Source organism: Lucilia cuprina, chromosome 5 (assembly GCF_022045245.1).
Source record: "Lucilia cuprina isolate Lc7/37 chromosome 5, ASM2204524v1, whole genome shotgun sequence".
Lineage (NCBI taxonomy): Eukaryota > Metazoa > Arthropoda > Insecta > Diptera > Calliphoridae > Lucilia > Lucilia cuprina.
Genome location: NC_060953.1, coordinates 36,485,433 through 36,505,130, shown reverse-complemented (window position 1 = coordinate 36,505,130; position 19,698 = coordinate 36,485,433). Strand labels below are relative to the sequence as shown.

The window sequence follows — 19,698 nt, the reverse complement described above, 5'->3', positions numbered from 1 at the left end:
AAGGTTGGAGTAAACGAAAGAAATGTGTTTATACTACTCAAGCATTCATAAAGTATCCGCCGTATTCAACCTTCAACACTGGGGTGTTTTTCAACATTAGGGTGAGGTAAAGACGACTAACTATAGACTATTTGTAACTTGAACGCGCAGGTGGCAATCAATGTGAACTCTGCTGATACCATGCAATAGCAATTAGAGACTTATTTTATAGTCCGAAGCATGGGTATTTAAAGACTTATTTGATAGACTGAAGCATGAGATCCATTTATTTGACAAGAATTATTTCCTTATCACAGCGACACATTGTGATAAGTGAAGCACAAACTAAGTTAACTCCAAAAATACCAGGAACTAAGTGGAGAAACTCATTGGTTAAACATTGATTTTACATAGACAAACAATGGCTATTCATTAAGGTTGGCAAATGTTTCGAAACGATATTTCGTTAAGTCACTGGTCTAATCTATAGTTTATATTTTATAATCTTGTAAATAATCTAGAAGTCTATAGTTTACTCTGTAATGATATTAATAATACTTTTTTATTTTTCTATCTTTTAATAGAACAACGTTATTATCCTTAGCCTCACTCTAGACAATTGAAATCACACTTCGACTGCCACACAATCTGTGTCGTCTCATGATTTTTCAATCACCACGTTTTCTAAGAATAACCAGTAACTAGTACTAGAGTTCTGCTGACAATAGGAATTCTGGTAAAGCGACGAATTAAATGTTCCCGGAGTGTTGTTGTTGCAGCAGCGACACGTTAAAAGTCAGTGTGGCTGGGTTAACAATCCTTGGTCGTTGTTCGTTGAACTCTGAGTCGTTCCGGTGCGAAGAACCTATTGTTGTGCGAACGAAGTCTCATTGTCATCCCGGGGTGTCATTGAACTCTAAAAGTTTATTGTGCCGGCAGGCTGGAGGTAGCAATTCTTTATCAAGAAATTGCAGGAAGGATTCACATATCCCCGGGGGAAATATATGTTGCAATCAATTTTTCGATGATCCTAAATATATTAGGGATCAATTTCTTGGATAAATCAGATATCTGAGACGATGTTTATTTAAAATCAATAAAATCGTTCCGAAAATAATAATGTTTCGATAAAATTCCGAATGAATCAATGATTTTTCTAGAATTTCGGTTGCTGCAAACTTTTAAATAAGTAACCAAGCATTCTTTTCCAAAATATTGAGCATCACAAAATTCAGAATTTCATTCTGAAGCTAGATTCGGATTTAGCGATTTTTTAAATGTTTGTTGGACTATGTTACCAGAACAATTTGACCATCGCAATATTCAGGTTTTTGTGACAACTTGTCGTTAAGACTGAAATGTGCCAGTTTATTGCTATATATGAAGCGTTATAACAGTTTGAAGACATCGTTCTTGATAAAAACTGTTTAGTCATTCTGAAGCCAGTTTCGGATTTAGCGATTCCAGATCCGTTGGAAATAGATTTCTACTTTTTTTAAATGTTTGTTGGAATGTGTTACAAGAAAAATTTTTAAGAAAAGGTTTTAGATGATTCATAATTTTGAAAATTAGAAATACAATTTCAAATCGATCTTTTATTAGTTTAATGGGTTTGAATTTTTGCTAATGATTTTTTATATTAAACTAAACTGTATGCATTAACAGCGAAACATGAAATAATATTTAATGCGTTATAAGCATTTGAAAACAATAGATTTAATAAAAGTAAATAATTGTTATTTATAATAAAATAAATAATATTTATTATTAAAGTGTATGTGGTTCATATATAATAAAACAATAACAACAACAAAAACAAAAACTCACAAAACATTATAGACAATCATCTTAAGACCGTTACACTCCGTCATAACAAAATATAAATTGAGATTTGTATTGAGTAATAAAACTCAGTTGAAAACTTTTTTTTTTTTTTTCATTAAAAGCAAGAAATAAAATTTTAAAAAATTATTCCTGAAAGTTAACCAAGACATCACATACACCAAATAAAACAAAATTAAAGAAAATTGCTAAAAAAAAACTAAATATAATATTTAAAACAAAAGTAAAAAGAAAATAACTCAAATTATCCCACTGATTAATATTATAATTAAATGTCCTTAAACTTACTAAATTCAAAATAGTTAAACATTAAATGTTATAATAAAAAATAAATTAAAAATTTTGTGCAAAATTTATTAAATACATACAAAGATTGAAGAAGCCTAATATGTACGTATGTATGTATTTATCTTAATTGAGTTTTAGCAACAGAAAACTGCAAAAGAATTTGAATAAATGTATATTTTTGTTATTTTCATTAAAATTAAACAAAATAAAATAATAAGCCTATTTAGAAGAAATAAATTTATTTGCTAAAATTTAATAAAAAATAAATATTTAAATTAATCGTTTTATTAAATATGTTCTAAAACAACGAAACGAAACAAGTAAGGAATTATAGTTGGGCGAGGCCGACCATATAATACCCTACATCATTTACAAACATAAAATATGATTTAGTTGTCATAAATGTTGACTTGTATCTTGCCTCAGATATACATACATACATACTTAAGACGTTTTTTGTTGAATAAAATTGTGGACATTTAAGTGAAATTATGATGGGGGCTTTTCATAGGGGCTAGGGTTATATGAGGATCTATTATTATAGAATTCGTGAGGGTCATCAAGTCTAGTATAGAACCTTGTTTTGCAGTTTTTTGTCGAGATATGAGTATATTTAACATAATTATAAACATAAAGGCGGGTTCAGTTGTACAGGTGCTAGATGAAATAATGAACCGATGTAAACCATTCGCCTACGCTACTATAGAAGATCATGTGCCAAATTTCATCTCCAAAATTGCGACAAGCCCTATTCGGCGGGTTCAGTTGTATGGGGGCTAGGTGAAATAATGGACCGATGTTATACATTTTCAATAGACATCTTCTACGGTATCATCGTCATAAAATAACATGTGCAAATTTCATTGAATTATCTCCTTTTCGGGGGATCAGTTGTATGGGGGCTAGGTGAAATAATCGACCGATCTTAACCATTTTCAATAAGCTTCGTCCCTGCAACTGACTGTACTGACTGACATCACGCAATATATTGGCCGAAAATAGAATTCAGGACAAGCAGTACTGTTTTGTCGAAATGATCTCTGGAATAGTAAAAAGTAACTTAGTTTAAAATTGATTATAACTACAAGAGTATAAATTGGAAAGGATTTGTTTAAAGTTCCAAAGGGGAATTTTTAATGGGTCTAGAGTCAATTGAGAGATGATCAATACAAAAATCGGCAGTGTTATTATACAACTTATATACCTTATAATAGTTACCCTTTGCCAAGGGTAACTATTTTGTCGTCATGCGGGGGCTTAAGTACACATCGTGACTATAACTTACTGTGACTAATGCTTCGGTATCCAGCCACAGGAAGTTATGGTTTCAAAGAAGTGTATAACTAAAGGTTTCTCAACTTGTCAAGATAGTGAGAGTGGTATGCGTCTGTTAATCTTACTTCCTTTTATCATGACATATACACGCAATTTTAAGATCAAGATGAGTGGTAGCAGTGCCGAGGGCCTGGATGGCTAACCAGTGCATAAAGAGGCACCTCTCAGCGTCATGGTAAAGCGCTGTTGTAACGTAATTGCCTAGTCCACGTACACCGTCACCGCCTGGATTGTCCGTCTGAACGTGCATACTCGTGGGATTCAAAATAGAGAAACCAAACTTAAAAACAAACAAGGAGGAGAGTAGGGACACGACGGAAGGGGTGGTCGACCTGTTAGGGAGAGACAGTCCGGACGTCACGGTCAACGAGGATGATAGGGAGTTGGACAGTACATGGGAGGACGGTGACGTCACTCTTACTGTCCTCCATGCCAGAATTGTTGAGCATTAAAGTCAGGTACTGACCAATTTAGACGTGGAGGGTCTTCTGGAGGTGTCAAGTAACTCCTTTGGTAAAACTAGTGCCACACAGAAGCTGACTAATTTATCTTTGTCTGACGAAGAGCTTGCTGACAGACTGTTAAGATAACATATCCTGCTAAAGAGGCCAAGGGGATCCTCTTGTAACAGATAGGCTGAAACTGGATATTTTTCCCTGGGGAAAAAACTTCCGGTTGATACAGCTGTTGCTGAATTGACAATCTTCAGCCGATTGAGAATCGGGTCGTTCCGAAGTGGAGATTCAATCGTCGTGGGAACGATTGGTTTGAGTTGGTAGTATTTTACCAATGTGTTGGTAGTACTTTAAGCAAAAACTCCAATAAATTTAGCCCAAAGTATTGTTTTATGGATATCACAGGTGCGGCGGCAGTGGGTTCAAGTGTAGGCAAATTAAACATTGAAATGAATTTTTATTAGATTTGTATTTATAAGTTCCCAGCAAAAAAAAGTGTGGAAAAAGATGTAGTATTTTCATCAGAACTAGTAACTCGAAGTACTTCAAATTCGCGTATGAAACCTATGAATTTTACATTAGTGTGTCATTGATGGGTTGTTGTTAATTTTTGGCAACTCTGAGCTACATATAATCTTAGTTTAGATCCGATATTTGGATGTCAGAAATAAAACACATTCTCTTAATGACACTGTTATACAAATATCACTGGTTTTTCACCAAAACTTAATGTACTTTAAATATGTTATTTGTAATGACTTTTCTACATATATTTTCTTACATTTAACAGGGTTTTCATTTGTAAGGAAATATTTGTTTTATAAAAATACGTAATCGCATTTTTAGATGTGATTAAGATGTTGTTTGTAAAGTATGACATCAATTATTTTGCTTTCTTAAGAATAAGAAATTATGATAACTTATTATTTCCGAGCAATGGCAACTGATGCCTTCAGCTAGACGAAGTTCAGCTACGACTATAATTCAATCTAACTAAATATGTATTTTTCCATTCCCGAAAGAGCTCATATTAGTAAAACGCCCACTTTGGTTTAACCCTTTCACGCACAAAACTAAACCGCTGGATGTTTTATGGATATGACTTCACCACGCACTTTATTTTGAGGTATATTGATTATTTTTGATGAAAAATGGACAAAAAGTGTTATTTTTTAACTTATTTTTCTTTGGAAATATCAATTGAGAAAAATTAAAAACAAATCTTGGGACACCGATGTTCCGCATACGTGAAAGGGTTAAAGGAAATCCTATAATTTAACATTAAAAACATGGAATCTTCAAACACTTAGTTCATCTTAAGCGCAGCGCATTGATGCATTTCCGAACAGGCCTAAATTTGAATGGTTACTCTCACTTGTTCAAATAAAAAAAATGTTATTTTGTTTACTAATTCAATAAATGTAAATTTTATTAATATTTTCAAAACACGTAAAAATGTAAAGAAAACCCCTTAAAATAAATAACTAGAAAAAAAATGAAAAAGAAAAAACACAACATTAATGTAATGTTGTTATTTTAGGAAAATGTTTAAATTATAATAAATGAATTCATTCATATATGTATGTATATAGTAAATTGTTGTTGTTAATTCAATTAATTTGTAAATATATCCTCTGGAAGAGAAGAAAAAACACCTAGATTTCCGCTCAAAAACGTATTTTCAAATGTGGAATTTAAAAGAGAATTTTGGGATGAATTATTTGTATTAGAGTTGATTAAATTATTAATTGTTACACTACGTTCCTCCTTGGGAAGTTTGTTAGCATCGTCAGTAACATCATCGGCGCCGTTAGCATCGTCGTCTCCAATCTTCTCAATGGGGGGTTCAAAATTGGCAGACAAAGCGCGGCATCATTTATCCCATAAACCTAATTCACGCATCTTAGTCTGAAAATAACGTTCTAAATTGTTAGCACAACGATAGTATTCAGTTTCGGGTGAATTGTAAAAACGACAATTGGAAAATATACGAGCCATATCGGCCATAAAAAGACGTCGTGTTACATAATAGCCCTTCTTTAGGCGTTCGCCCATAGTCTTTAAATCCATGGGATATTTAATATGATCATAGTAATCGGGTACTTCGGCAGCTGTAACGGGTTTGAGGAATGGCCAAGCCGAAGCATGATGACGTACAGATTGTAAAACTGCTGCAAAGGAAGCAGCCAATTTTTCAGGATCCGAAGACTCCTCTAAGGGTCTAGAAGTTCTTTGAGCACGCATTTGTGGTTTCCAACCTATTTCACGTAAACCAGGTATTGATTCGACAGGTATAGATGGTAGTCCTTCCTTAAAGCAAGTCAAACCAGGACGCACCTTTTGTACTTCATTATGGCGTTGGGCAATAAGCTCTTTAAGTATTTCACTTTGACGTCTAATTACTATTGTAATACAAAATTTGTTTAAACTGTAATTGTAATCATAATTTGTTATAGCTTAATTATTAAAAGAATACCTGATATGAATTGAGTATTAACTATATTTTTATGCAATTCACAGTGCATTAGAGTTGCACCATCATACTCCTTTATAAAGCCGGCATAAACTGGTCGCGCCAATTTAATATCCTTGGAAAATCCTTGCTTTTTAAAATAACCAATCGCATCACAATCGGCATACGTCAATAAATGTTGTATATTCTTTTGAATGCTATAGTCCTTTAGATGATTCATCAGATGTGTTCCATAGCCTTTAACTTGTTCCGACATGGTTACCGCACAGAAAACAATTTCCGTAAATTGTTGATCGGGAAATGGTCTAAAACAGATGCCACCAATTGGCATATTCTCCTTAATGAGGGCCAATGTTTTATGCTTTGTATCGAATACTAATTGGGATATATATTCTCGTGGCATTTCTGGCAGTTGATGGGCGAAAACACTTTGTAATCCTAATAGCCACAGTATGGTTTGTTTGTCCACAGGTTTTGTTAATGAATTGCCTACAACATGAAATTCTATGGCACGTTTTTGTTCTTCAGCTTTTACATTCTCATCACGCGATACATTGACTGGAAATAGAATTTCTGTTTTATTAATGGCCTTCGATTCGGATATGGCCTTTAGGGCGCGCAGTACAGTTTCATCGGAAAGATCTTCATATGTAGAATCTCTGTAATGGTGAAACGTAACTGAGGTTATAATAGATAATAACTACAAGGCAATAAATTGAAAAGAGTTTGTTTAAAGTTAAATTTATATCGTCTAGAGAAGGTTACACATGTGTATATCAGTTTGTTGTTCCATGTGTTTCTTACAAACTTTATAGGTTTTGAATCCTTTTAGTCAATTTGCAATGTTCGTCAGTATGACTGTACGTATACATTTTCTTAATCCCCCATATATAACTATTACTTACGTCATATTGCATTTCATTTCTCTTAATCCTATATCAGAGTATATTCCATCATAAACATATAAAGTTTTAAAACTACTTACTCCTTACAGGAGAATCATACTCTTTTAAACATCAAATATATCTGTATAAAGATTGCAGTTTACATAATTTCCTAAATGTTCATGATATTATAAAACTTGTGAAAAACTTTGTATGATTTTCATTTCATTATAAACTTCATAAAATCAAATATTGATTTCATTACCTTATAAATCATCTTTCTTTTGCTGATAATTAAAAAAAAAGAAGTAAAATAGGTATTTCCCACAATATGAACTTACCCAAGAAAAAAGTTGCACAAAACCATCAATATATAAAAAACTATTGCATACTTTTAAGTGTTATATAAAAATAACATATTCTAACAAAATCCCCTTTAAAAGAGATATTTCATAACAATTATATAAAAACCAAATGGTAATTAAAAATTACCCATATAATATATACTCGAATGACGAAAATAAATCGGAAATAACTTACATTAAACTAGCAGTTATTTCGTCATATTTTAATAAAAAAAATTCATATAGCAAATTTATTTCGCAATACATACATACATTCATAGTTACTTTTAACAAAAAAAAAATAAAAATTTAAAATATAGTCTTTATCACAGCTCTAACAATGAGAAGATAAACTTACCCAGCAGAACGCTCGATAATTTCTTTTTTAGCTCGTTTATGTACAGGTTCACCATTAATACTATTCCTTTTAGCAGCAGCTGAACCCATGCTATTCGTTACTCCTGCTGCACCGGTGGCAGCCGTGTCCTGTTGACGTTTACGTTGTTGTAGTAAAAAGGCAGTGGGAGGACGATATGATTGATCCCATATGGGGGAATCGTCTTTTAGAAGCTCACCCTTGAGAGCTTCTAAGAATTTTGGCATTTGAGTTATTATTGATCGTTTATCGGCTGGAAAACGATCGCGTTCCGAAATGCATTTCTTTTTCAGCTGTTGGGCCATATACTGGAAGACGGTACGCAGAAGAGTACGTCCAAAGACCAGTGAGGTTTCAAAATTTCTAAGGGAATTACAAAAGGCGGGTACATGACAGAAAACTAACCATCTGGTATAGTTGATTTTATACGTAGAGGCATCATCATTCTTTAAATCGGCTCTCCTCATCGACGGTGGTTCAAAGTTGTAGTGGTTTAGAAAGTTAAGAAATGTTTTAGCCACTTCAGTCATGGTTTGCAACTCATTTGGACTCAGATGATTGTATTTGTAGAAAACAAATGAATAAACTGCCTTAGCAATGCAAGGCGATTCGAATGGAGGATCTCCCAAAGGTCCTCGAATAACAGCCTGCTGTCTAGTTATAACACATTGACGCAATAAACGAAATAGATAGAGGTAAACCTTTTTCGTGTCCTCGTCATCTACGCGTTGCATAGACATAAAGAGATTTTCCATGTCGATAATAGCTCCCAGTAGATTGTTCATTTCGGATCCGGAAATTCCATCCAAATGAGCAATATGACTCTGCAACGAATGACGACAGCTAGCATTGCGACACTCCTCACTAAATTCCGGACAATATGATGATTCAACATCACGATGACGGTTTTCCTGAGGTGTCTTCCAACCAGTACAACGACATCCTTCCGACTGACAAGCGGAGTACATGGAAAGTTTAGCCAATTTTTGAGGTACTGGTAAATTAAATACTTTTTGCTTTCGCTGTTGTATGCGCTGTAAACTGTTCTGTCTGGTTCCTTCCGCTGGAGCACCAGCACTTCCTGTTCCTCCCGATCCCGAAGCACCATTCTGCTGAGTTACAGCCGACGATTGCTGCTGAACGCTGGCGTTAGTAGCAGCTGCTGCTGCAGCAGCAGCATTTCCATCAATTGATTCTTCTTTTAATGTTATAAGAGAGCCCCCAGACATAACTCGATCCAAACGTACACCTATTAAGAGTATGTTTTCGAAATAAATTGGAAATATGAACTTTTTAGTTTGATTATGTATGATGCAGTCTTCTCACAATTTCACAATATTACCACAAATCGGTATAGAATATAAACAAAGCAAATAATGTGGATTTATGAGAAAAGTGATGTCAACACACGTTTATTAGGTCGATTGCTATTAGTGCTGCCAAGTTTGATACATTAGAGTGAGAGTGACCGAGATTTTTTTGTTTACATTTGTTTTGTTTACGTTAGTAATGATAGTTGTTTAATTAATTGTCAAACTTTATATCTAAAATATTATATTTAATTCGGCTTTATCGAATGCGAACTATAGCAAAAGCAATATATATTAATAAACTTTGATCTGAACATACCTTGTTAAGGTTCACCTCATACATACGACTGAAAACTGGCTCAATTTAGATATTTTGACATTATGCTACCACCTAAATAATTCAGCAAACTGTCCATATATAGAAACTGTATGAATTCAATCGGTTTGAATGTGAAAACTACCTTATTTATTTTACCTTGATTTCATATGTGTCGACGAAATTTATTTTAAATTATGTGATTATGATTTTTCTAATAAAAATGTATTTTAAGCAGTCAAATTATAAATAAGAAATACAATAAATTCAGCCAAATTTCTTTATTTTTTTATCTCAAGACAAATTCACAAGTTTTTGTTGTTCGTTAAAACCATTTTAAAACAAACTCTGAAACTGTATAGCCACACGTCAAAATTTGGATTAAGCTTCTGTACATATATGTACAATAACCCATAAACAAATTCTGATCAAAATATTGATGTTTCGCCATACAGCTTATTACAATTGTCGCCGTCTAATTCCATGTATAAAGAAATATTACGATTTTAACCCCAGTGACAACCACCTTTGTAGATTTGCCTTTTTAAATTACAGACTTAATCAAAGTAAATTAATAAAGTAGCATCACTTGAACAGCTGACTATTTTTTTTAACTATAGTTTCTATAGAAAAATAATATTAGTTGTCAAAGTTTGTTTTGAAAATTGTTAACATTGTTTATGTCGCCATTTTTAAATTGTGTTTTGCTATTTGTTAAAATTTGTGAAAAGTTGAAAAAATGTATTAAAAGTGGTTTTAAAGTAGTTTAAAAGTGTTATAAATTTTATAATATATAATAATATAATTAAATCCTTAATATTTTCAACTTAAAAGTAATATTTTATATATAGGTTTTGTTCACTTTGTTGTTAAAAGAAATTTTCTTAAATTTTATTTTGACACATTGCTGGATTATTCCAAAAACAAAATACATGTGTTGTAGATGTTGTTGTACAACAAGAGATGTCGCTACTTTATTAATTTACTTTGGACTTAATTCTTGTTTTGAAAAACAGCAGGCAGTTTTTGACAGCAGAATTACCTTTGAAAAAAACAAAATGACTGAAATTTCTAGCACACGTTGTTGGTGTTGTTGGTAAAATATCACAGCTGTGTTTTACTTTTAAGTTGCCTATTAATTGCGCCAATCGTTTAATTTTTTTAATTAAGCAATTTTGATTTTTATATCTCGTATGGATTTTGAAGAACACTTGGATTTGTTTTTTATTAGAAAAGAGACCAATTTAAACCACTGTGCAGATTCTAAAGCAGTCCCTAAGAAAGTTTGGAATACCAAACAAGTCACGGATTCAAAAGTCTTCAATTGCATACCTTTAACATTGAATACTATACAAAATCTAAATGAGAACTCATTTGACAAAGCTAATAAGTTGATTAAAACTTTTAATGATGGAGTACAATTTAAAAATTGCTTGGTGTATGGTAAAATAATGAGTCGCGGAAAAGAATCGAAATCAAGTTATAATTATATTCTAGATGATGGAACAGCATCTTTGGAAATAGGCATATTTCGGAGAATAGAAGACATGCAGACAGTATGGAAGTTGGAAAATGAACTGCAAGCTGTTAAAAGAGAAATGTTGGCCCAAAATAAGAATGAAATTGTCGATAGTTTAAGAAATTTATTATTCAAAACAAAAGATCAGATTGACCACTCTAATATATGTCCAGGATCAAAGATTGTATTATACGGCAAACCATCGTTTTATCATGAACAAATATATTTGAAAGTTTATTCTTTAATGGTAGATTGTAAAACAAATAATGATATGGAAATCGCCTTTAAAGACTATTTAATAGATTGGCATAGAAATAATTTTGTACGTTTTTGAAAACAAACTTTCTTGAAATAGAAAAAATGTTTTATTTGAATTTATTTATTTCTTGTTTTATAATAAATCATATAGTTTTGTTTGTTCTAAAAATATAAAATTAAAATGTTTTCTAAAACGAACCTGTCGTAATTTCACTTTGCAATACCACTTCCAATGATGATGACTGACGGGTTCAGTTTCAAATATTTCATTCTGCTTTTGTGGGTGGAGGAGTAGGAGCGCGTTATTTGAAAAAGAGTACATACATAACATAGAAAATTACATACATATTAATAAATTGCCCAGAAGTTTATGTAGTTTTGGCTCTGATAGCGGCACGCTTGCCAGTAACAGCTTGGAAACCAGATTTAATACTAGCTACTGAACACCTAGAACCACAAGATTCGCATTGCAGGAAGAAGAGACGGGTATCTTTTTGCAGAATTGTTTCGGGTGAACGACATGTATGGCAGGTGACATATTCCTTAATATAACGACGCAGCACATTCTCAATTTGTTTAGGCTGGAAGCGTCCCTTAATAATAAGTTGTTGATTACCATCCATTGAGCCACTTGTACCCAATTCAGCTAGCAAGAAATCCAACAAATGTTTTGGCAAACGATGTAGGGTTCTCGCAATATCAAGGAAATTAGCGAATGAAGTCTTTTTGGTGCCTACACGGAGTACTTGTGGAGGTCTCATGACAAACTTAGGTTTACGTCCTGCAGCCATCTCGGGGTTTTTGTCCAAAATAATTTCAAATATACGTTTTAATAATTCATCGTAACTGTAGTCCTTGTCGGAATCACGTTCCGCTTCCAAGTTTTCATCACTTTCAGTGGGCTCTCCACTCTTTTCCTCGCCGGTAACTTCTTCGCCTTCTTTTGGTAGGGCTCCCTCCAATTCATCCAAATTGAAAGCCTTCTTCTTCTTTTTCTTCTTCTTACCAAAACTTTCCAAATCTAAATTGTCATCGATTTCATTTGCAGCCGCATCATCAGCTGCAACTTCTTTAGTCTCTTCCTTCTTTGAGCCATCATCCAAACCTAAAGCGGCGTCCAAATCGAAAGTCTTCTTCTTCTTTTTCTTCTTCAACAGTGTGGGATCAAACTAAAAATGAAAACAGACATAATTAAAATTGTATTACTTTTTTGTTGGGGAACACCTTCAAACATAACCATAACCTCAAATTAAAGAAAACATTTTGTAATTCATAGTATTCTGTTAATTTCATTGGATTGGATGAAATACTTACATCTTCACCTTCCATGTTTGCAGTAGTTTATTTATTAGTTAATTTTAAGAGATTATTAATGGTTTTTTTTGCTGAGTTTCAAGCAGAAATATACTGTATTGCATCAGAAAAATTAGAAAGAAAAATCGTGGCAGAACTTGTTACAATGTTGCCGGATGTTTCAAGATTTGTATACAATACGTACACATGCAATGTTTGAAATTTAATTCACGATAAAAATTGTTTTTGTCTTTTTAGGTACTGGCACGTAGATTGTATATTTTTTGTTAAGGAAAACAAATGTTTTTTATCATGAATTACGTTTGTATGTGGTTATTTTTGCAATTTATTTTTTTGATCTGGCAACAACATAGCTTTTCGGCATTTCTCTTTTGTTTTACAGAGTAGCCAAGTATTCAAATATTTTTTAGGTATTTACACGTGGGATTTAGATCTAATTCCACAACACATGAGATATTTTTTAGCGAAATACATTTTATACATTTTTTTTTCGAAAATACAATTTTGTAAATAAAATTCGAAATTTGTCGAAAACAGTAAAAAAATCAATATTAAAAATATTATTTTTAATTTTTTTTTGCATAGTAATTGATATAAACCCATATAATAACGAAATTAGCCCAAAATCAATCCTATAATAAATTTATTTTTACTGCAAATTTTTTATAATATTTTTAAAATATATTGTCTAGAAAGTAGACAATTTAGAAAAAGTTGATTATGAATTGCAAAAGTTGTAATAACTAATAAAAACAGATTGTTGTTTGTAGATGAATATCTGTCAAACTGCTTTTAAAATTAATACTCTCTGAAAACTAATACTGTCAAAATCCATATATGAAAAAATTTCACAAGTTCTTACCAAAATGAAATGATCTTACCTTATAATCGATGCACCTTGTAAATAAACCTAATCTTTCACGGTTTTCACTTTTTTCATAAATTCTCTAGTCCGGTAACATTGTTAACATTTTTTGGGCATTACTTGTATGTATGTTGGCAATACTTAACAATATACTTGGTTGGCAATACTTAAAAAAACGTTATAATCGAAACAAAAAAAGTACTTTGCAATGGATTTTATTTATTTTTATTATAATAGTATAGCTAAGACCTGGTTCAAACTGGGAATCTTTAGATTTTTTCGTGTGAGAGAAAGAGAAATAAATATCAATCATCTCTTTCTATCACACACAAAATCAAAAGTTTCCCAGTGTGATCCAGGTCAAAGCAATCTGCGTTAGAAAGACATTACTTAGTTCACTTAATTCCGAATAGGTATTCAATGAGTTTGTTTATCCTTTATTTTGTTATTCCTGGACATGTGTCTATACAATTGCGAAAAAATAAATCAAAAAATATTGCTGTGTCTGAATCTGATATTTATTTTTAATATTTTTTTTATAATCTCTATCTATGCATAATAATTGTAAATAATACAGAACACAAAATGAACATTACAAAAAACATAAAATACACACAAACATATTAAAAAATAATTGTTTCTACATACAAATATATAAAAAAGATATGAGATTTATACTTGGTCGTCTTAATTAATAAACATTATACTACTCTTTAAGGCAGGCAAGTTTTCTTCTTATTTCTCAACATTTAAAACAGTAGTATTACACTTTTTGTGAAGTAAGATTGATAAAAAGTTAATAAGAACACATTTAGAAATGAGCTTTAACGGAATTATTTGGATGAGCAAGTTCAGGTCCTACGCCACCAGCCATTTTTTGCACTAAAATACCAATATCGTAAGCAAGATTCTCACATTCCTAAAAGAAAAAGAAAATTTAAAAATTATAAAACGTTAATGCTCGTTAATTGTTAGCAAATTTTTACCTCTTTTGTTGATGCTTCTGCATAGACTCTGACAATGTCTTCAGTACCCGAAGGCCGCACAAAAGCACGACCTCTCTTGTAGTTGGCTACAATTTCATTTAGGGCATCCTGTAAACCAACGGGAGTGACACAAATTCTTTCAGCATCTGTAGTTGTAATGACACTACGATCTTGAACTTTGATTTTTAATTGCAAGTTAGGTAAATCTTCGTAACAGCCCAACCAATCTTTAACATCCCATCCCTTGTGATTAAGTATTGTTTCCACCAATAACATATCGGATATGGCATCTCCCACGGTTTCATTGATTAAATCGATGACAAGTAAAAATTGTTTTGCCTCTATATTACCTTCTTCTGCGGCACTGTTAATTAATTTCTTGGCAGATTCACTAAACATAACAGTTCCATGACCATTGGCCTCAAAATATACACCAATATCAAACTCTTGAGCTTTGTGATGTAAATGCTTAACTCCGGTCGGTACACATGCTACGGGAACTTTCAATTTGTTTACAATATAATCGGTAGAGGCACCATTAGCATAGGCAGTTTGTACTAGACCCAACTTGATATCCAAACCACAACGTTTAACCAAATCCATAAGATAATCAGCTACCAAAGTTGCAATGCGATCGCCGTCTAATAAATGAAACACGCCCTTTTCATCAGTAAAGAAATACACTACTCTATCGGCGTCTCCATCTACACTAACACATCTTGTGTTAGGTTCGGCAATGGGCATAGCGATTGGTACTTTTTGGCCAACTTTAACATGATCGGCACCACATTCGTGATTTATTTTGCCATCTCCCTTATTGAAAACCTCTACATCTAGAGATTTGTTCATTCTCTTAATAAATTGCAACATTTTACGGGCGCCTACACCATTTGCACCATCAAACAGCAAACGATTTTTATAATTTCCATTCTCTAGTTTATCACCCCTCAACGATTCGAAGGCCTTAATCAATTTCGTGTAGTAACCCTCCTCGGTGGGTTGACCATAAGCACCTCTGGTATTGGCTGCCACAACGAAATAATGCATCATTGGTGTGGTTACAATGCCATATTCTTTGACATTGCCTTTCAAAGCTATAACGCCATCGGCAACGGCTTTCAATAATCTCGGGCTATGATAACGATTGTCCATGCCTACAAACACATTCGATGATGTTCCAATATCAATATTATTTTCTTTAATAATCTTTGCAACTTGTTCTTCGAGCTCTTGATCAGTTACGTTAGCCAATTCGGTCGCTATGACTTCCCAGCTGGGATCTAACATTTCACCTTTGGGATCTATTAACTTGACGCCATTATCCGGTTCCGGATTGTGTGAGGCAGTTATCATAACACCAATAACGGATCCGCCCAATATACGTGATCTCAATGTTGCCAAAACACCCATACGAAACATTACACTATCCAAATTATCGGCACTGTTAAGGTATTTAAAAAAAAATTAAAATTGTAATGAATTAAATAAGAAATATTTTAAATATAAGATATATGTATGTTTGTATGTATTCCCAGTAGTTTTACTTGTCTTAATTGTAATTAATACATATTTTCAAAGTACTGTTTATTTTAAGAAATTGATTTTTACCACTTGACTAGAATAAACAATTAGTAATGGAATGTTTCCTATAAATGCAGTTGCATTCTAAATCAAATTAAATAAGGCATGTTTCTAGCTAAGACATTAATTAAGTGATAAAAAAAATACATTGAAATATTGTGCTTAGATGTGTCGGATTTTTTATATATTACAGGGTATATAAGAAAACTATAAAATTCCTTTGAAAAAATATGTATAATGTTGGGTTGATTTCTGAATATTTTCCCACTTATTTAAACCCTTAATATACAGACCTGTTACACAATTCCGTTCCGATCGAAATTGGAATTCTAACTTGTAAATAAATCGTTAAAAACTTAAAAATATAATAACTTTTAAACTATTGTCAATTTCATGTTAAAAATATGAAGTCGTTTTATTCTGAAAAATATGTAATTTTTCTTTTTTGAAGAAGTAAATTAGGAAAGTTAATTACAATTCTGTGACAAGCCTGATAGAGTAACCAATTGCGAAAAATTAAGCTGTTTTTGTAACCAGCGTCGAATTCAAACATACAAAAGAAAGCATTTTCGAATGCCAATCAATCAATCAATCTATCTATCTATCTATCTATCTATCTATATTAACTATATATCTACCTATCTATCTTCTATCGATTTATCTATCTATCTATCTATCTATCTATCTATCTATCTATCTATCTATCTATCTATCTATCTATCTATCTATCTATCTATCTATCTATCTATCTATCTATCTATCTATCTATCTATCTTTCTATCTATCTATCTATCTATCTATCTATCTATCTATCTATCTATCTATCTATCTATCTATCTATCTATCTATCTATCTATCTATCTATCTATCTATCTATCTATCTATCTATCTATCTATACGAAGCTAATATTATGATTTAGTTATTGTCCTACACTAAAAATGTAATAAATCACTTTCGAACTTGATAAAAATTAGTTTTGCTTCGATGCAATTAGTAAATAATTTTGCAAATTTCTAAATACTGGCCTTAAAATGAAGTATTTAATTAAATAAATTTGCTATGTGTATCATAGTATAATTTAATGAAATTTATAATTATTATCATCTAACAATCTAGACTCTTATCAATATAAATATGATAAGATAGATTCACTCCAATTAATATATAGATATCTAATTGTTTACCATTACAAAAAATAGTACATATTTTTAAAACCAAATATACCTATAATATTTGCAATAAATATTGCTAAATGAGCATTTAAATTATAAAAGCAAACTTATAGGAGGTGTAACCTTTAGTAACAGTTACTAAATGATACATGTTTGAAAAATCATACTATGTTCATGATTACATATTTAGTGTTTGTTGTTTGTTCCTCATAAATGAGGCTAATATGTTTTTATGATAATATCCATAATATTTCTGGTTTGACCTGTCTATTATAAAGTATATCTACATATCGATACACATGTATATATTCATAAGTATGTCGATTTGTATAGTTTACTATATAGTATTTCTCTAGTATGATATGTTTCTTTCTTTGGCATTTTGTTGTTTCTTTGATGTGGTGGCAAAAAAAAAAAAACAACTTGGTCTAGTACTTTTGTATTAAAAGTAAAAGTGTTATGAGGAAATTCCAGTCGTGTCAAGTTGTTATTGTAATAAAAAATAAACTAATTTTATTTAGTTGGTTCTTTTTAACATTTGGCATGCACTACTGCCAACACCTATTGGTGTTTGTTTTTTTTTACGAAGAAAACTTGTACACGTTCAATACATTGTGCTTGCTCTTGAGATGATTACTCATACAGTAGTTTATTATACGACGGTGGAAATGAGGAAATTATGATGATAATAATAAAACAGAATGTTTTTTATCTTCATGGAACTACTGCTACGTAAATAATTGCTGTCTATTTATAGATTTTCACTAAAATGACCGGCCAACTGATAACACCCTAATTTTGTAGAAAACACCTATAAACAAATAAATTCCATATGGGTGTGCTTTGTTGCAATCTGCTCCTACAGCATTATTATTTCTAATGTAAATATTTACACACATACTTACTTGCCACGGAATCCCGCTGTGCCGTATTGTATAGGTGCATTCGATTTCTTGGGATACATTTCCCGGGCGAAGGCATATACTGTTCTCAAGTTTATTGACATTTTTTTCAATGTTTCAAGATTATTTAATGTCGATTTAAATGCAAATGTTACTTTTTAAGTAGTTTTAATAAAGGAGAAAGCGTTTTTTGGTTTAATTTAAAAAGCCGTGTTCACCTCCAGCACACATAACTTTTCCACACCAACTGACAGAATGCAGATGGTTTTGGATTATTACAACAAAAGCAGGAAGCAGACAACAAAAGAAAATAAAAGATATAGAGTTGCCATATTTAAAAGTAAATTCATAGTATTATGACTTTCAAAAACCGTTAGAATTTAAAATTGTACATTATGTCGTTAGTTTATTTGGTTCAAAAACCGGCTATGTCGACTTTAGTGAATTTTGCCGGATTGTTAAATATAACCTGTAATAAAAACATAGAATGAATAAATTATTTTTTTTGAATCGGTTATGTATGTATTTTCAATAATACAACGCTGTGTAAAGAATGGAACACATTTTTAACATGCTGTAATTTCATGAATGCCCTTGAATAAATTAATAAATGTTCCAAGGACGAAGCCTATTGAAAGTGCTTAAGATTGGTTCTTTATTTCACCTGCCCCCATACAGCTGAACCCCCGAATAGGGCTTGTAAACTTTGTAATAAAACTACAGGTCTCAATTTTGGAGATAATTCAATGAAATTTGGCACATGATCTTCTGGTACCGTAAACAAAGCCTATTCAAAATGGTTAACATCAGTTCATTATATCACTTAGCCCCCTTACAACTGAACCCGCCGGATAGAACCCTAGCCACTATAAAAAGCGCCATTCAAAATTTGACTTAAATGTCCACAATTTTGTTCAACAATAAATGGTTTGAGTATTCCACGTTAGTTCGGAGAGAGCCCTCTAATCGACCAATACCATTGTAATGGAAGTTGCAGTCCCTCAAACGAGTTAAAACGAAATTACGCACTTTATGCAAACAAAAACTAACCTGAAAACAGTTATCCGGAGTAATACACTCAATTGGTGCTAGTGATACGCAATTCGTCCTCCTTTCAAACTGTGTATACACGGTTATAAGTTCGGACGATTCTTAGATATTTTCTGAACATTTAACTGACAACGTTGTAAGATCTGACAAAGGTGTATCACGGCTTTAACTAACAAACTTATTGCACCCTGTCAGATTTGTTAAATAGTGACATCGTTAACAAGATATAAATTATTTTAACTGAACTGCAAAGTTACCCGTTTTTTTATATAATAGAAAAAGTCTGGGAATAGCTAAAGAATCTTTCAAGGACACAGTTGTTGTATGAAGACAATTGGATCTCCGCTACGGAACGACCCGATTCTCAATCGGTCAAAGATTGTCAACTCAGCAACAGCTGTATCAACTGGAAGTTTGATATTACATCCAGTTACAGTCAACCTGTTAC

General features: G+C 32.1%; 4 protein-coding genes across 6 annotated transcripts; 1 reads left to right on the top strand and 3 right to left on the bottom strand.

Moving 5' to 3' along the window:
• Positions 1-5,477: 5,477 nt before the first annotated feature.
• Positions 5,478-9,433, bottom strand: LOC111689519 (histone acetyltransferase KAT2A). Of its 2 annotated transcripts, none has more exons than XM_023451987.2 (4): positions 9,319-9,433; positions 7,959-9,225; positions 6,376-7,031; positions 5,478-6,301 (listed from the first exon to the last, which is right to left on the bottom strand). In XM_023451987.2, exons 2-4 carry the CDS (start codon positions 9,203-9,205, stop codon positions 5,772-5,774), a joined length of 2,433 nt encoding a protein of 810 aa, XP_023307755.2. In that variant the 5' UTR covers positions 9,206-9,225; positions 9,319-9,433; the 3' UTR covers positions 5,478-5,771. The 2 variants fall into 2 exon arrangements, with proteins under 2 accessions (XP_023307755.2, XP_023307753.2); XM_023451985.2 differs by having other exon boundaries at positions 9,303-9,401.
• A 1,086-nt stretch (positions 9,434-10,519) lies between these two features.
• LOC111689521 lies at positions 10,520-12,026 on the top strand. Of its 2 annotated transcripts, XM_046952671.1 has the most exons (2): positions 10,520-11,040; positions 11,100-12,026. In XM_046952671.1, the coding sequence occupies exons 1-2, from the start codon at positions 11,010-11,012 to the stop codon at positions 11,453-11,455; spliced, it is 387 nt and encodes a 128-aa protein (XP_046808627.1). In that variant the 5' UTR covers positions 10,520-11,009; the 3' UTR covers positions 11,456-12,026. The 2 variants fall into 2 exon arrangements, with proteins under 2 accessions (XP_046808627.1, XP_023307757.2); XM_023451989.2 differs by having other exon boundaries at positions 10,531-12,026.
• On the bottom strand, positions 11,468-12,855 carry LOC111689520 (eukaryotic translation initiation factor 2 subunit 2). Its single transcript, XM_023451988.2, has 2 exons — positions 12,694-12,855; positions 11,468-12,548 (listed from the first exon to the last, which is right to left on the bottom strand). Exons 1-2 carry the CDS (start codon positions 12,706-12,708, stop codon positions 11,748-11,750), a joined length of 816 nt encoding a protein of 271 aa, XP_023307756.2. The 5' UTR covers positions 12,709-12,855; the 3' UTR covers positions 11,468-11,747.
• A 1,199-nt stretch (positions 12,856-14,054) lies between these two features.
• Positions 14,055-18,458, bottom strand: LOC111675051 (phosphoacetylglucosamine mutase). Its single transcript, XM_023435750.2, has 3 exons — positions 18,204-18,458; positions 14,545-15,985; positions 14,055-14,477 (listed from the first exon to the last, which is right to left on the bottom strand). Exons 1-3 carry the CDS (start codon positions 18,302-18,304, stop codon positions 14,370-14,372), a joined length of 1,650 nt encoding a protein of 549 aa, XP_023291518.2. The 5' UTR covers positions 18,305-18,458; the 3' UTR covers positions 14,055-14,369.
• Between the last annotated feature and the right edge of the window lie 1,240 nt (positions 18,459-19,698).

What these genes read in the sequence shown, in the direction of transcription:
- LOC111689519 (XM_023451987.2), bottom strand. Translation starts at nt 9,205, where the DNA reads ATGTCTGGGGGCTCTCTTATAACATTAAAAGAAGAATCAATTGATGGA. An exon ending in ATTATCGAGCGTTCTGCTGG is followed by an intron (nt 7,032 to 7,958) that starts GTAAGTTTATCT and finishes TCACCATTACAG; the next exon opens with AGATTCTACATATGAAGATC. An exon ending in TAATACTCAATTCATATCAG is followed by an intron (nt 6,302 to 6,375) that starts GTATTCTTTTAA and finishes GTATTACAATAG; the next exon opens with TAATTAGACGTCAAAGTGAA.
- LOC111689521 (XM_023451989.2), top strand. Translation starts at nt 10,796, where the DNA reads ATGGATTTTGAAGAACACTTGGATTTGTTTTTTATTAGAAAAGAGACC.
- LOC111675051 (XM_023435750.2), bottom strand. Translation starts at nt 18,304, where the DNA reads ATGTCAATAAACTTGAGAACAGTATATGCCTTCGCCCGGGAAATGTAT. An exon ending in ACAGCGGGATTCCGTGGCAA is followed by an intron (nt 15,986 to 18,203) that starts GTAAGTATGTGT and finishes ATACCTTAACAG; the next exon opens with TGCCGATAATTTGGATAGTG. An exon ending in CAGAAGCATCAACAAAAGAG is followed by an intron (nt 14,478 to 14,544) that starts GTAAAAATTTGC and finishes TTTTTCTTTTAG; the next exon opens with GAATGTGAGAATCTTGCTTA.